This window comes from Nothobranchius furzeri, chromosome 15, assembly GCF_043380555.1.
Source record: "Nothobranchius furzeri strain GRZ-AD chromosome 15, NfurGRZ-RIMD1, whole genome shotgun sequence".
NCBI classification, from domain to species: domain Eukaryota; kingdom Metazoa; phylum Chordata; class Actinopteri; order Cyprinodontiformes; family Nothobranchiidae; genus Nothobranchius; species Nothobranchius furzeri.
In genome coordinates this window covers 37518696-37529731 of record NC_091755.1, presented here as the reverse complement: position 1 = coordinate 37529731, position 11036 = coordinate 37518696, and the positions used below count along the sequence as shown (strand labels likewise).

The window sequence follows — 11036 nt, the reverse complement described above, 5'->3', positions numbered from 1 at the left end:
GTAAATAATAATCTAAGTAATACCATAGATTAATTACTTTGCTTGCTATGTTTATAATTGATATTCATGTCATGATTAAGGGCTAAACTGTATTGTCGGTTGTGGCAGCGCATGCATCTTAATGAGTGAGATATTTGGCTTTGTATCAAGATACCAGAGTAAGCTACAGACTAGAGATGGACAACGCTATGGAACAGGTCTATGTGACACACAGACCCCCGCTTCCTCAACATAACTGTCATCCACAACCCATCAGTGCTTTTGTTGGCCTCCTGTTTCTAATCAGCCTTGGGTAGGTGGTCATAAAATAATGACTGATTAGTCTGGATCTTCATGTGCCACAGATGTGTTGTATTTCGGGACTGAAAATAGCTTTTTATTTTACGTATTTCTTTATGTATTTGTGGAATCGGACATATTTTCAGGATTATGATCATTATATCAATTAAAATGTTTAAGAAAAACATCAAAAGCCCGGAGCACTCAGGTGAGATACGGTTTATTATTATTTAGATAGATAGATAGATAGATAGATAGATAGATAGATAGATAGATAGATAGATAGATAGATAGATAGATAGGTAGATAGATAGATAGATAGATAGATAGATAGATAGATAGATAGATAGATAGATAGATAGATAGATAGATAGATAGATAGATAGATAGATAGATAGATAGATAGATAGATAGATAGAACAGTTAGAATCTAACTTTGTTTTCTTTCAACTTCTAGTTCTTTTGCACTTTTTGAAAGTAAACTTCCCTGTTGGTCAGATGCATGAATCAGCTGATTGCTTTGCCACCATGAAGGCCTGGAAAATATTTCTATTTTTCTTCATTTTGTCCCAGAGTTCAACACTAGAAGAGGACACAGGTGAGAGTCGCACCAAACTAACAGAAAGGAGTTTTTCAGAATTCCTGGCTCACGCTGCTCTCTGTCATGCAACGTGTAATATTCAGTTTCTGTCATCTTTGCAACTGCTGAAGCAAATGTGACAGTTTCACACCCCAAAAGCAGCGCTTGCTAATTGAAAGCACCAAGTGTGCTGTTAAAAAGTGTTTTGTTTAGTCATCAGCACCATGATTCATTACCTGAAATTAACTGTGTGATTCTACAACATAGTCTCACCCGTGAGTGATGGAGGAGTACACAACATGCATTCCTGTTGTTCATCTTTCTGCTTTCACTAGTCAGTATTTTGGCTCCTTAGTGGCAGCAGACATCAGTAGACATCAGCTGAAACGTTTAGAGGAGATGCTGACAGCCAAGGAGTGTGAGGACCTCCTGTCTCTCCTGTCCAGCCCAGAGGAGAACATCTTCCAGCATATCGATCGACTCTCACCAGAAAATAACCAACTAGATGTCCGACTTCGAGCTAAGAGACATGTCTTCTCCTCTGCTGCAGGTTAGGGTTACTTATCAGAAACCTTTGTTGGAAACACAGAAAGTCCACATAAGGACAAAAAAAAACACACAACTCATGGAATTCTTACATGCAAGTCAATCACACCCAAAGGGTCAAAGTTCACAGGGACATTATCACATTTTAACTAAACTCACAGAAAGTAACCAGCGTAAGTCCATCTACAAGTAATTAACAATTGGATTCAGTCAATTCAAGATGGCTGCCACAACTAACAAAAATTATGGCTAAAGCTCAGTCCTGTCATTTGATGTGTTAGTAGCTGGTGCAGCGCACCAGGCTAAAGGTCAAAGGTGACAGATCATCTGCTGCTGTGGCCCCCAGACTCTGGAACTCTCTCCCCCTGAGCCTGAGATCAGTGGACTCAGTGGTCTCCTTTAAAAAGCAGCTGAAGACTCACTTGTTCAAGCTGGCTTTTGTATGACCTTCTTCACCACTCTCTCCTTGTTCTGCTCTCCCCACCTATCCCACCTTCCTCAGGATCCACTGATTTCCCTCTTTCCTGTTCACTCTCTCTCTTTCTTAACATTTTTTATCAAAATTGCCTATTTTTGCTCATTTTATTATATTTTTAAACATTTTCTAAATGCTTTTTTATATTTTCACATTTTTTGTTTTTGTGAAGCGCCTCGTGATTTTAATCTTGAGAGGCGCGATAGAAATGATATTTTCTTCTTCTTCTTCTTCTTCTGATGATCATGGTTGGTTAAAACCAAGAAAATAGAAATATTTCGTAAGGCCCTGTCCACACGTAGCCGGGGATCTGCCAAAACGTAGATATTTTTCTACGTTTTGGCCTGTCATCCACACAAAAACGGAGTTTTTTCACACGAAAACGGATCTTTTTAAAAACTCCGGCCAAAGTGAAGATCTGCGTTTTCTCCGTTTTGGGTGTCTGCATGTGGACGGACAAAACCGGAGTTTTAAGGTCCGCAACGTCACTTTCCGCGACAAACAAATGCTGACATCACGTGTGAGACCTGTGTTTACACTAGCCGACAGCATGGATGCCCTCAGAGCTGCGCTAGCTTTATCAATTGTCCAAGCGCTTTTTGCTTGTTTGTTTTTGCAAGCAGAATTACTGCTCCTTGCGGAAGACCACAGACGAAGGACGAGGTTAAGAACGGGGGAAGTACTGCTGCCTACAGGTCTGGCATGTCCTTAACAACGTATTTATCCGGGTACGTGTGGACAGAGTTTTTTTTTTAACGAGGTGGTGTGGATGCAAGTTTTTGGAGGGGCGGATATTCGTTTTTTTAAAACCCGGCTACGTGTGGACTAGGCAGAGCCTCACCAGAACTGCTTGGTTCAGGAGGTAAAAGTCCACCCTGAGGCCACACGTCCACCTCAACACTGAGATTGACCGTCAGAGACCTGCTGTTCTGAAAGGCGTGTGTTTTCTGCCATGTAGACGGTGAGACGCAGTGCCACACGGCCCTGACAGACTGGCTGCTGAAGTACGGAGAGAAGACCTACTACGACAGGCTTTCTCGCGCCTTGCAGCACATCGGCAGGACAGACATCGCCATTGGTGAGAAATCAGCAGAGAGAAGACATGCACCTTGCAGAGGTGAATGATTTGTTTCCAATAGAAGCATTTTTTACGTAGCTGCTTCATGCATGCTGCAAATCCCTGTGAGGATACCTCACAGCGCGTCCCTCAACGGAAAGGAACTCTGAATTTAAACACAAACATGTAATTTCTTCATCACTTTGATATTTGTTTTAATCGGAGCTTCAAAAATCACACAGTTTGCACCCTGCCAGTCTCTGGTGCGTGCTGCAGTCCAGCGTGCACACAACTCTGCAGCCGAGCGGCGTTGGATAGGAGGAGGTGTAAATGATCTGACAGAGGAATCAGTGGAGCTGACACCAGCCAGACAACCAACCATCTGCTCCTTTCATCAGCAGCTTTGGAGTTAAAAAAAAAACATGAAAAAAGGGACTAGGAGAGTGTGAGAGGAAGAGTCGAAGACGAGGCTCGGAGCATTAGTGGCTCTGATGTGGATCACTGTGATGTAGAATGTAGCAATTATAGCTCTTGATTGCAGTTCTGAGCCGATCTATTCTTACATGCTAACTTGAAAGGGTTTGTTTTGTTCGGCTCTGCTGGAAACAATTATGTCCTGAGTGAGAATCAACAGTTAAATCAGCGTTAACAAGCTTTCTAAGGGTGTGCTGTGGTGTCTCTGTTCTTTTGTTGCAGAAGTGGGGAAGAACATCAACCAGGACAAAACCTTGAGCCTGAAACGCTACGTTGAGGACTACCACACATATGTGAACTCTTTAAACCTCCAGTCGGAGAATACGGACTCAAAGAAACGCCAGCGCGAACGTCGAATCGAGAAATTAAAACGTAAGATCATTTATCAAAAGCACCACTGCAGAGTGGAACATGAAAAGTGAAACGGTGTCCGTGTATGAGCAGAAATCTCTCTAGGTATCGATGCCGAGAGGGGATTTTTTTAGGTTGCTCCTCTTGAGATTGTCTGAATGACAAATGGTGTAATGTTTCCATGAACCCTGAATCTATTGAGTGTTTAGATGAGATGCTGGATTAGATGTGGTGGCTGCGGGCACACTTCCAACTCATTACTGCTCAACATCAACACTCTCACTACACAAAGAATATTTCCCAAGGCAGTTACAGACTCAAAAATGTAATTATCACCTGTCTATTTATTTACTCCCCTGAGTGCTTTCCTCAAGTTAAAACTTGACAAAAATGCTCCCATCCCTCTGTGTGATGGTAAATGTGTTTGTGTTCTGTGTTTAGTGAGGGATCTGACGTGGCGGGACCTGGATCTGATCGTAGAGCGAGCTCCGGTCCCACTGTACCCCAAGGGGCCTTGGGACGTGGCCGGGCCACTTTTCTACGGCGTCCTGCTGGGATTCGGAGGAACCCTGCTCGCATGTGTGTTTCTGTTTCTTCTCATCGCTCACCTTCCTCAAAGAGAGCAGCAGTGCAGTCGCCCCAGCGGGAGGAAGCTGGGGGACAGGGAGATGGGTGACGAAGCTTCCGGGATGTAAATGAGTCTTAAACGTTCATTCATTTCAATTTCAGAAAATAAAAAAGCATAAAACCGACATTTAAATGCTCTTTTGAACGTTTGTTCTGTGTGTCACTTCATACTTCATTACTTTGTTCTTTTTTTTAATAGTTTAGTAAAAAAATAGTTTTTTACCTGACATGTTTCAGCTAATGCCTCTAGTCATCATCAGAGATTGTGTTTCTGTGTTTAAGGTCCTTGTGCTGTCCCAGTCCAGTGCATGGTTTTCTCTTGTGCAGTGGTCTGTTGCGGCTGATTTCTTTATTGTATTTTTATTGTAAAATACAATAGATGTATCAAAGAAGAGATAGAAGTAAGGAGACGTGGACACAAAACCATGAACAGAGACGATGAAGTATTCACAATGGATCACACATGGCAGTGGTTCCTAACCTGGGGGTCCCGACCCCCACAAGGGGGCGCCAAAGCCTCTCAGTGGGTCACCAGGACCTCTCCACTTTAAGGGGTTAAAACTTCCTTTATTACTTGTTTATAGCCTACATTTTGCTCACATTTTTTTCATGAGTGAAAAGTTTACTGATATTAAGACAGGAAATAATTAGTAAAGAAAAATTAACACACTTTTAAGAACATTTTGCTCAGCTCACTGTTTTATTTTCAAGTGTCAAAAGTTCATTAAAGATAGGACTGGTTGATTAATCACAGCCTTTACAGTAAATAATCTAGTAAAACAGTAATATACACATTCAAGTACATTTTGCTCAGTGTATTTTTTATGTGTCAAACGTTTATTGAAAGGAATGATTGATTTATCAGTGTTTACAAGAAACAATGTGTTCAGAAAAGTAATACAAACTGTCAAGCACATAATGCTCTGTTTGGTTTTGTTAATGACTTTGTTCTGTACTAGAGCCCACTATTACTGTTATCTATTGAATCAAAGCATATTAAAATGTGCTCGAACAATTCTATCATTTCTTAACACTGTTTGTACTGGAAGAGAGAATGGGAGGGGGTCGTTCAAAATTTTACTGGTAAAAAAGGGGGTCCCTTGGGAAAAAGGTTGGGAACCACTGACACATGGGACTATGTCATCAGCAAGGAGGACACGGGCAGCAGAGGGCGACATCATCCTCTGCTGCCCCGCGGATAAATGGAAGCGATGCCACCAACACCGGCAATCTCTGATGATGACTAGAGGCATCAGCCGAAACATGCCAGGTAAAAAACTATTTTTTACTGAGCTGTTTTTAAAAAGTACAAAGTAATAGACATTTAAAAGATTTGTTTAAAAAGTCAATGGTTCAATTTTTCTTTTTTTTTAAACATTTCAATAATAGCTGTGAGGTGACGAGCAGGCAAATATATTTTTGCTTATGTCTACTTAAATCTCTATTAATGAATCTTTCAGTCTTTCAATCAATCAATCAATTTTATTTATGTAGCACTTAATCCTGCAATACATGCTGTCACGGTCTGAGGTATTTCCCTGCTGTCACTCCCTGTCTTTTGAGTTTCCCTCTGCAGGTGGGCGTGTCTGGAGGTGACCAAGCTGCAGCAGATCTGCTCATCAGCTGGCCAGGGGTATTTAAGCAGCTGGGAGACTTCTACACCTCGCTGGATGATTACTCTACCTGGGTACCTTCTAACAGCCACTTGTGAAACTTATTCGAGCTCTGTAAAACTCTTGAGAATAAGATTTGTTTTTGGATTTTGGATTTTTTTTAGATTTGATGTGTTTTTGGATTTTGGATTTTTGCCTTTGTGACCTCCTGCTCTTGTTCCCAGACAAACCCACACACTCATCTCTGACTGGCAGTACTCTGGAGCCCACACCATTTGGATCTCCAACTCCGCTCGTCTCTCAGCCTCTCCCCTGGCCAGACCCGCCTCCAGCTGCCCACCTAACCTCCCTGGACCTCCCCAAGCTCAGCTCCCTCCACGTCTCTTTTCTGGATCTCAGTCCCTGTTACCCAGACCGAACCACTCCTCCCTCAAACCAATTCCTACCTCTCCAGACCGTAAGTCCTCCACATAAGCTTGATTCCCTGTTCCATCCGCAAATTGGATCTAACTCCGATCTGTCCACAGCTTTTCCCGCACCAGCTTCCTCGTGCAAGAACTCAGCTACGTTTACGCTGCTTCCTTGGTTTCCCTTTTTTAAATAAATTCTTATTTAAAACATTTTACACCGTCTCAGATCTGATTCTGTATGTCGTGGGTTAGATTTCTTCACCACAACATGACAGAATCATCCAGCCATTCCTCTAACCTCAGTACAGAATCAGTTCCCTCTGTCGTTTCCGCCACCCTAGCTCAGCACAGTGATTCACTCCAAGCTCTGTCTGATCAGCTCTCCCACACTAACCACACCTTGTTTGAAGTAGGAACGATGGTAAAGGAATTAAGCCACAGACTCACCTCCCCGGAGCAAGCCTCATCCCCCGCTCAGAGTCTGCCCGGACCCGTTCTTCCTGCACCATCCAGTCTGCCCAGCTTCCGGGTCGCGACCTCTCCTCCACCGGAGACGTTTGACGGCAACCGGGAGGTTTGTCGAGGTTTTCTCCTCCAATGCCAGCTGGCTTTCCAGCGATCTCCGGAGTCTTTTTACACCGATGAAATTAAGATCTCCTACATCATCGGTCTTCTACGAGGTAAGGCACTCCGGTGGGCGGAGGCAAAAAGCCGGAACCCGCACTTCCTTAAGAGTCCGTTGGATGAGTTTCTGGCGGATTTTAAAATGACTTTTGACAAACCTGAGTCAGCGGCTGAAGTGGCCAGACGGATTTGGAGCTTACGTCAAGGGAAGCTCTCAATCGCGGATTTTGCCATAGAGTTTCGGACCCTAGCCGCCACTTCCACCCTCGATGAAGCCTCACTTAAGGGGGCGTTCACCCAGGCTCTTAACGAGCAGTTTCAGGATCAACTCGCTTTCTGCCAGGAACCACCTGATCTCGAGAGCCTTATCGCACTGTGCAGTAGGATGGAGAAGAGACATAAGGTACGCCAAAGAGGTAACAACTTCCCCTTACCTTCTCGCCTTAACTGCCCGCAAAATGTGTATCCAGCAGCTCCAGCTCCGCCCCCCAGTGAGCCCATGCAGATTGGTCGAGCTAAATTAACCCAAGAGGAGAGAAACAAGCGCATGAGTTCAGGGGCGTGTTTGTATTGCGGCATGTCTGGACATTTTGTGGCCAACTGCCCCAAGCAGTTAAACTCCAGGTCCCATCAGTAGCCCCGAGAGTACTGGTGGGAGGTTATCGGTCAGATTCAAACTCTCGGTGTTTGCTGGAATGTTCTCTGTCACATAATCACATTACTCTTCCCTCTCTCGCATTAGTTGACTCTGGCTGTGAATTAAATCTTCTTGACCAACAGCTAGTGGAGCAACTCCTGGTTACCACTTTCCCTCTACAAACACCCTACCGTGTATCCTCTCTGGACGGAGGCTCCCTCACATCTATCACTCACAAGACTGCACCCATTCGCCTTATGACGTCAGGTAACCACAGTGAAGAACTCACCTTTTTGTATTTCCTTCCCCTCAGTCTCCTGTGGTCCTGGGTCATCCCTGGCTTAAGAACCATAACCCCCGTATGAACTGGGTCACAAACCAAGTGGAGATGTGGAGCAATAACTGTCATTTAACCTGTTTGGGACCAGCCCGTTCTAGTTCCGAGCCTCGAGCCCTGAAGACCACACCACCCGACCTCACCGGGGTTCCGCCTGAATATCACGACCTCCAGCAGGTATTTTCTAAACATAAAGCATCCTCATTACCACCTCACCGCCCTTACGATTGTGCTATAGATCTTCTCCCTGCAGCACCTCTTCCCTCTAGCCGTCTCTACAGCATCTCCAAGCCTGAGCGTGAAAGTATGGAAAAGTACATCTCCGAGTCCCTGGCATCCGGCATAATTCGGCCTTCCACCTCTCCTCTGGGTGCTGGCTTCTTCTTTGTCTCCAAGAAGGACGGCACCCTGAGGCCTTGCATCGACTACCGCGGTTTAAACCAAATCACGGTGAGAAACAAGTATCCATTACCCTTACTGTCATCCACTTTTGAACCCATACAAGATGCGACCATATTCACTAAGCTGGATCTTAGAAATGCTTACCATCTGGTTCGCATCAGAGAGGGAGATGAGTGGAAGACGGCTTTCAAAACACCAATAGGACATTTTGAGTATTTAGTCATGCCTTTTGGCCTCACGAACGCACCCGCCGTTTTTCAGAACCTGGTAAACACAGTTTTGAGCGACTACCTGAACAAGTTTGTCACAGTATATATGGATGACATTTTGATTTTTTTCGAGGACCCCCGAGGAACACACCGGTCATGTCCGAGCCGTTCTCCAACGCCTACTCGAGAATCAGCTCTACGTTAAGGCGGAGAAATGCGAGTTTCATGCCCCATCTGTTAAGTTTCTGGGTTTCGTACTGGAGAGTGGAAGGCTGGGACCTGACCCCGAAAAGGTGCAGGCAGTTAAAGACTGGCCAACTCCTTCCACACGCAAACAGCTACAGAGATTTTTGGGTTTCGCAAATTTCTATCGTCGGTTTATTAAAGGGTACAGCCAGATAGCCGCCCCTTTAACACAACTAACCTCAGTTAAGAGGCCTTTCATTTGGGATGCTGAAGCCTCCAGGAGTTTCTGTGACTTAAAGGAGAGGTTCATTCAGGCCCCTATTCTCACCCGTCCAGACCCTGCAAAGCAGTTTACTCTCGAGGTTGACGCCTCGGACACTGGAGTCGGGGCTGTGCTTTCTCAAACCTCCCACACAGATCACCGCCTCCATCCCTGCGCCTTCTTCTCACGGCGTCTCTCTCCTGCCGAGAGAAATTACGATGTGGGAGATCGTGAGCTCCTAGCTGTGAAACTCGCCTTGGAGGAGTGGAGGCACTGGCTGGAGGGAGCTGAGCACCCCATTGTGATATGGACGGATCATAAAAATCTCTCCTACCTCAAAGAAGCTAAGAGACTCAACCCACGTCAATCCAGGTGGGCCCTGTTCTTCTCACGTTTTCACTTTATCATTTCCTACAGACCAGGCAACAAGAACATCAAGCCCGACGCTCTCTCACGACAGTTCTCGGTGAATTCGGATCCCGAGCCCACTACCATCATACCACCGGATTGTGTCCTGGGAGCCGTTACCTGGGAGATACGGGATCAGGTGCTCGAGGCTCAAAAGAACTACCCCTGTCCCAATCAGGTACCCAACCGCACCCTGTTTGTTCCGCCTTCCGTCAGGCATAAGGTGATTAACTGGGCCCACACCGCCAAGTTTTCTGTCCACCCTGGTATCAGTCGTACCGTAGCCTTAATTCGGAGGTCCTTCTGGTGGCCAACAATGTTTAAGGATGTCAAGGAGTACGTTTCCGCCTGCCAAACCTGTGCCCGCAACAAGGGAAGTAACCAACCCCCTTTTGGACTATTACATCCGCTACCCATTGCCTCCAGGCCCTGGTCCCATATTGCACTAGACTTTGTCACCGGTCTTCCCCCTTCTCGAGGCTTTACGGTTATTTTGACCATTATCGACCGTTTCTCCAAGGCTTGTCACCTAGTGCCGCTAAAGGCTCTACCTTCTGCCGCTGACACTGCCACTCTGCTTGTTAAGCATGTTTTTAGGCTCCATGGCATTCCTGCGGAGATACTTTCTGACCGCGGCCCTCAGTTTATCGCAAGGGTGTGGAGGGACTTCGCCACCTGCTTAGGAGCTAAGGTGGCGCTAACATCTGGTTTTCATCCGCATTCAAATGGCCAATGCGAGAGGCTAAATCAGGAGGTAGAAGCCATGCTCCGCTGTCTGTGTTCTTCTAGCCCTTCCAGTTGGAGTACCCACCTTCCTTGGATCGAGTACGCCCATAACGCCCATGTCTCCTCCGCCACTGGACTATCCCCCTTCGAGGCCTCGACAGGTATTCAACCCAGTTTGTTCCCTTCTGTATTTCCCACCACAGTTTCCTCCGTTCCTCAGTTCCTGAAGGGGGCCCGACGGGTTTGGGCGGCCACGCAACAGGCCCTACAGAGGACTGCAGAACGCAACCGGCGTCTGGCCGACCGGCACCGGCGTCCTGCCCCAGACTATGCGCCTGGACAGCGCGTCTGGCTCTCCACCAGGGACATCAGATTAAAGGACCACTGCAGAAAACTTTCCCCCACATTCATTGGCCCCTACACGATTTCTGCTGTCGTCAACCCGTCCTCCGTCCGCTTGGATCTGCCGTCCCACATGAAGATCCACCCCGTTTTTCATGTCTCCCTCCTTAAGCCTGTCATCTCTAGTTCCCTGTGCCCTCCTGTCGACCCTCCGCCTCCTGTGCGTCTCGCTGACGGGGGCCTCGGTTACCGTGTCCAGCGCCTTCTGGATGTGCGACCTCGTGGCAGAGGTTTCCAGTACCTGGTCGAGTGGGAGGGTTATGGCCCGGAACATCGGCAGTGGGTCCCGAGGTCATGGATCGATGACCCCTCTCTCATTCGGGATTTCGAGTTGGCCCGCTCCTCCTCCTCCTCCTCCTCCTCTGCTCGGCCGCCGGGTGGCGTCCCTTGAGGGGGGGGTACTGTCACGGTCTGAGGTATTTCCCTGCTGT

The 11036-nt window shown here is 46.5% G+C and overlaps 1 protein-coding gene across 3 annotated transcripts; it reads left to right on the top strand.

The window, feature by feature from the left end:
* The first annotated feature begins 728 nt into the window (after positions 1-728).
* Positions 729-4514, top strand: tmdd1 (transmembrane and death domain 1). Of its 3 annotated transcripts, none has more exons than XM_015966952.3 (5): positions 729-877; positions 1215-1409; positions 2839-2958; positions 3634-3783; positions 4204-4514. In XM_015966952.3, the coding sequence occupies exons 1-5, from the start codon at positions 778-780 to the stop codon at positions 4455-4457; spliced, it is 819 nt and encodes a 272-aa protein (XP_015822438.1). In that variant the 5' UTR covers positions 729-777; the 3' UTR covers positions 4458-4514. The 3 variants fall into 3 exon arrangements, with proteins under 3 accessions (XP_015822438.1, XP_070401183.1, XP_070401184.1); XM_070545082.1 differs by having other exon boundaries at positions 2839-2997; XM_070545083.1 differs by having other exon boundaries at positions 763-877; positions 1195-1409; positions 2839-2997.
* The last annotated feature ends 6522 nt before the right edge of the window (positions 4515-11036 follow it).

Excerpts from the sequence above, each read along its gene's own strand:
- tmdd1 (XM_070545082.1), top strand. The coding sequence starts at position 778 with ATGCATGAATCAGCTGATTGCTTTGCCACCATGAAGGCCTGGAAAATA. Across the intron at positions 878-1,214 it reads AACACTAGAAGAGGACACAG|TGGCAGCAGACATCAGTAGA; the intron begins GTGAGAGTCGCA and ends TTGGCTCCTTAG. Across the intron at positions 1,410-2,838 it reads TGTCTTCTCCTCTGCTGCAG|ACGGTGAGACGCAGTGCCAC; the intron begins GTTAGGGTTACT and ends TCTGCCATGTAG.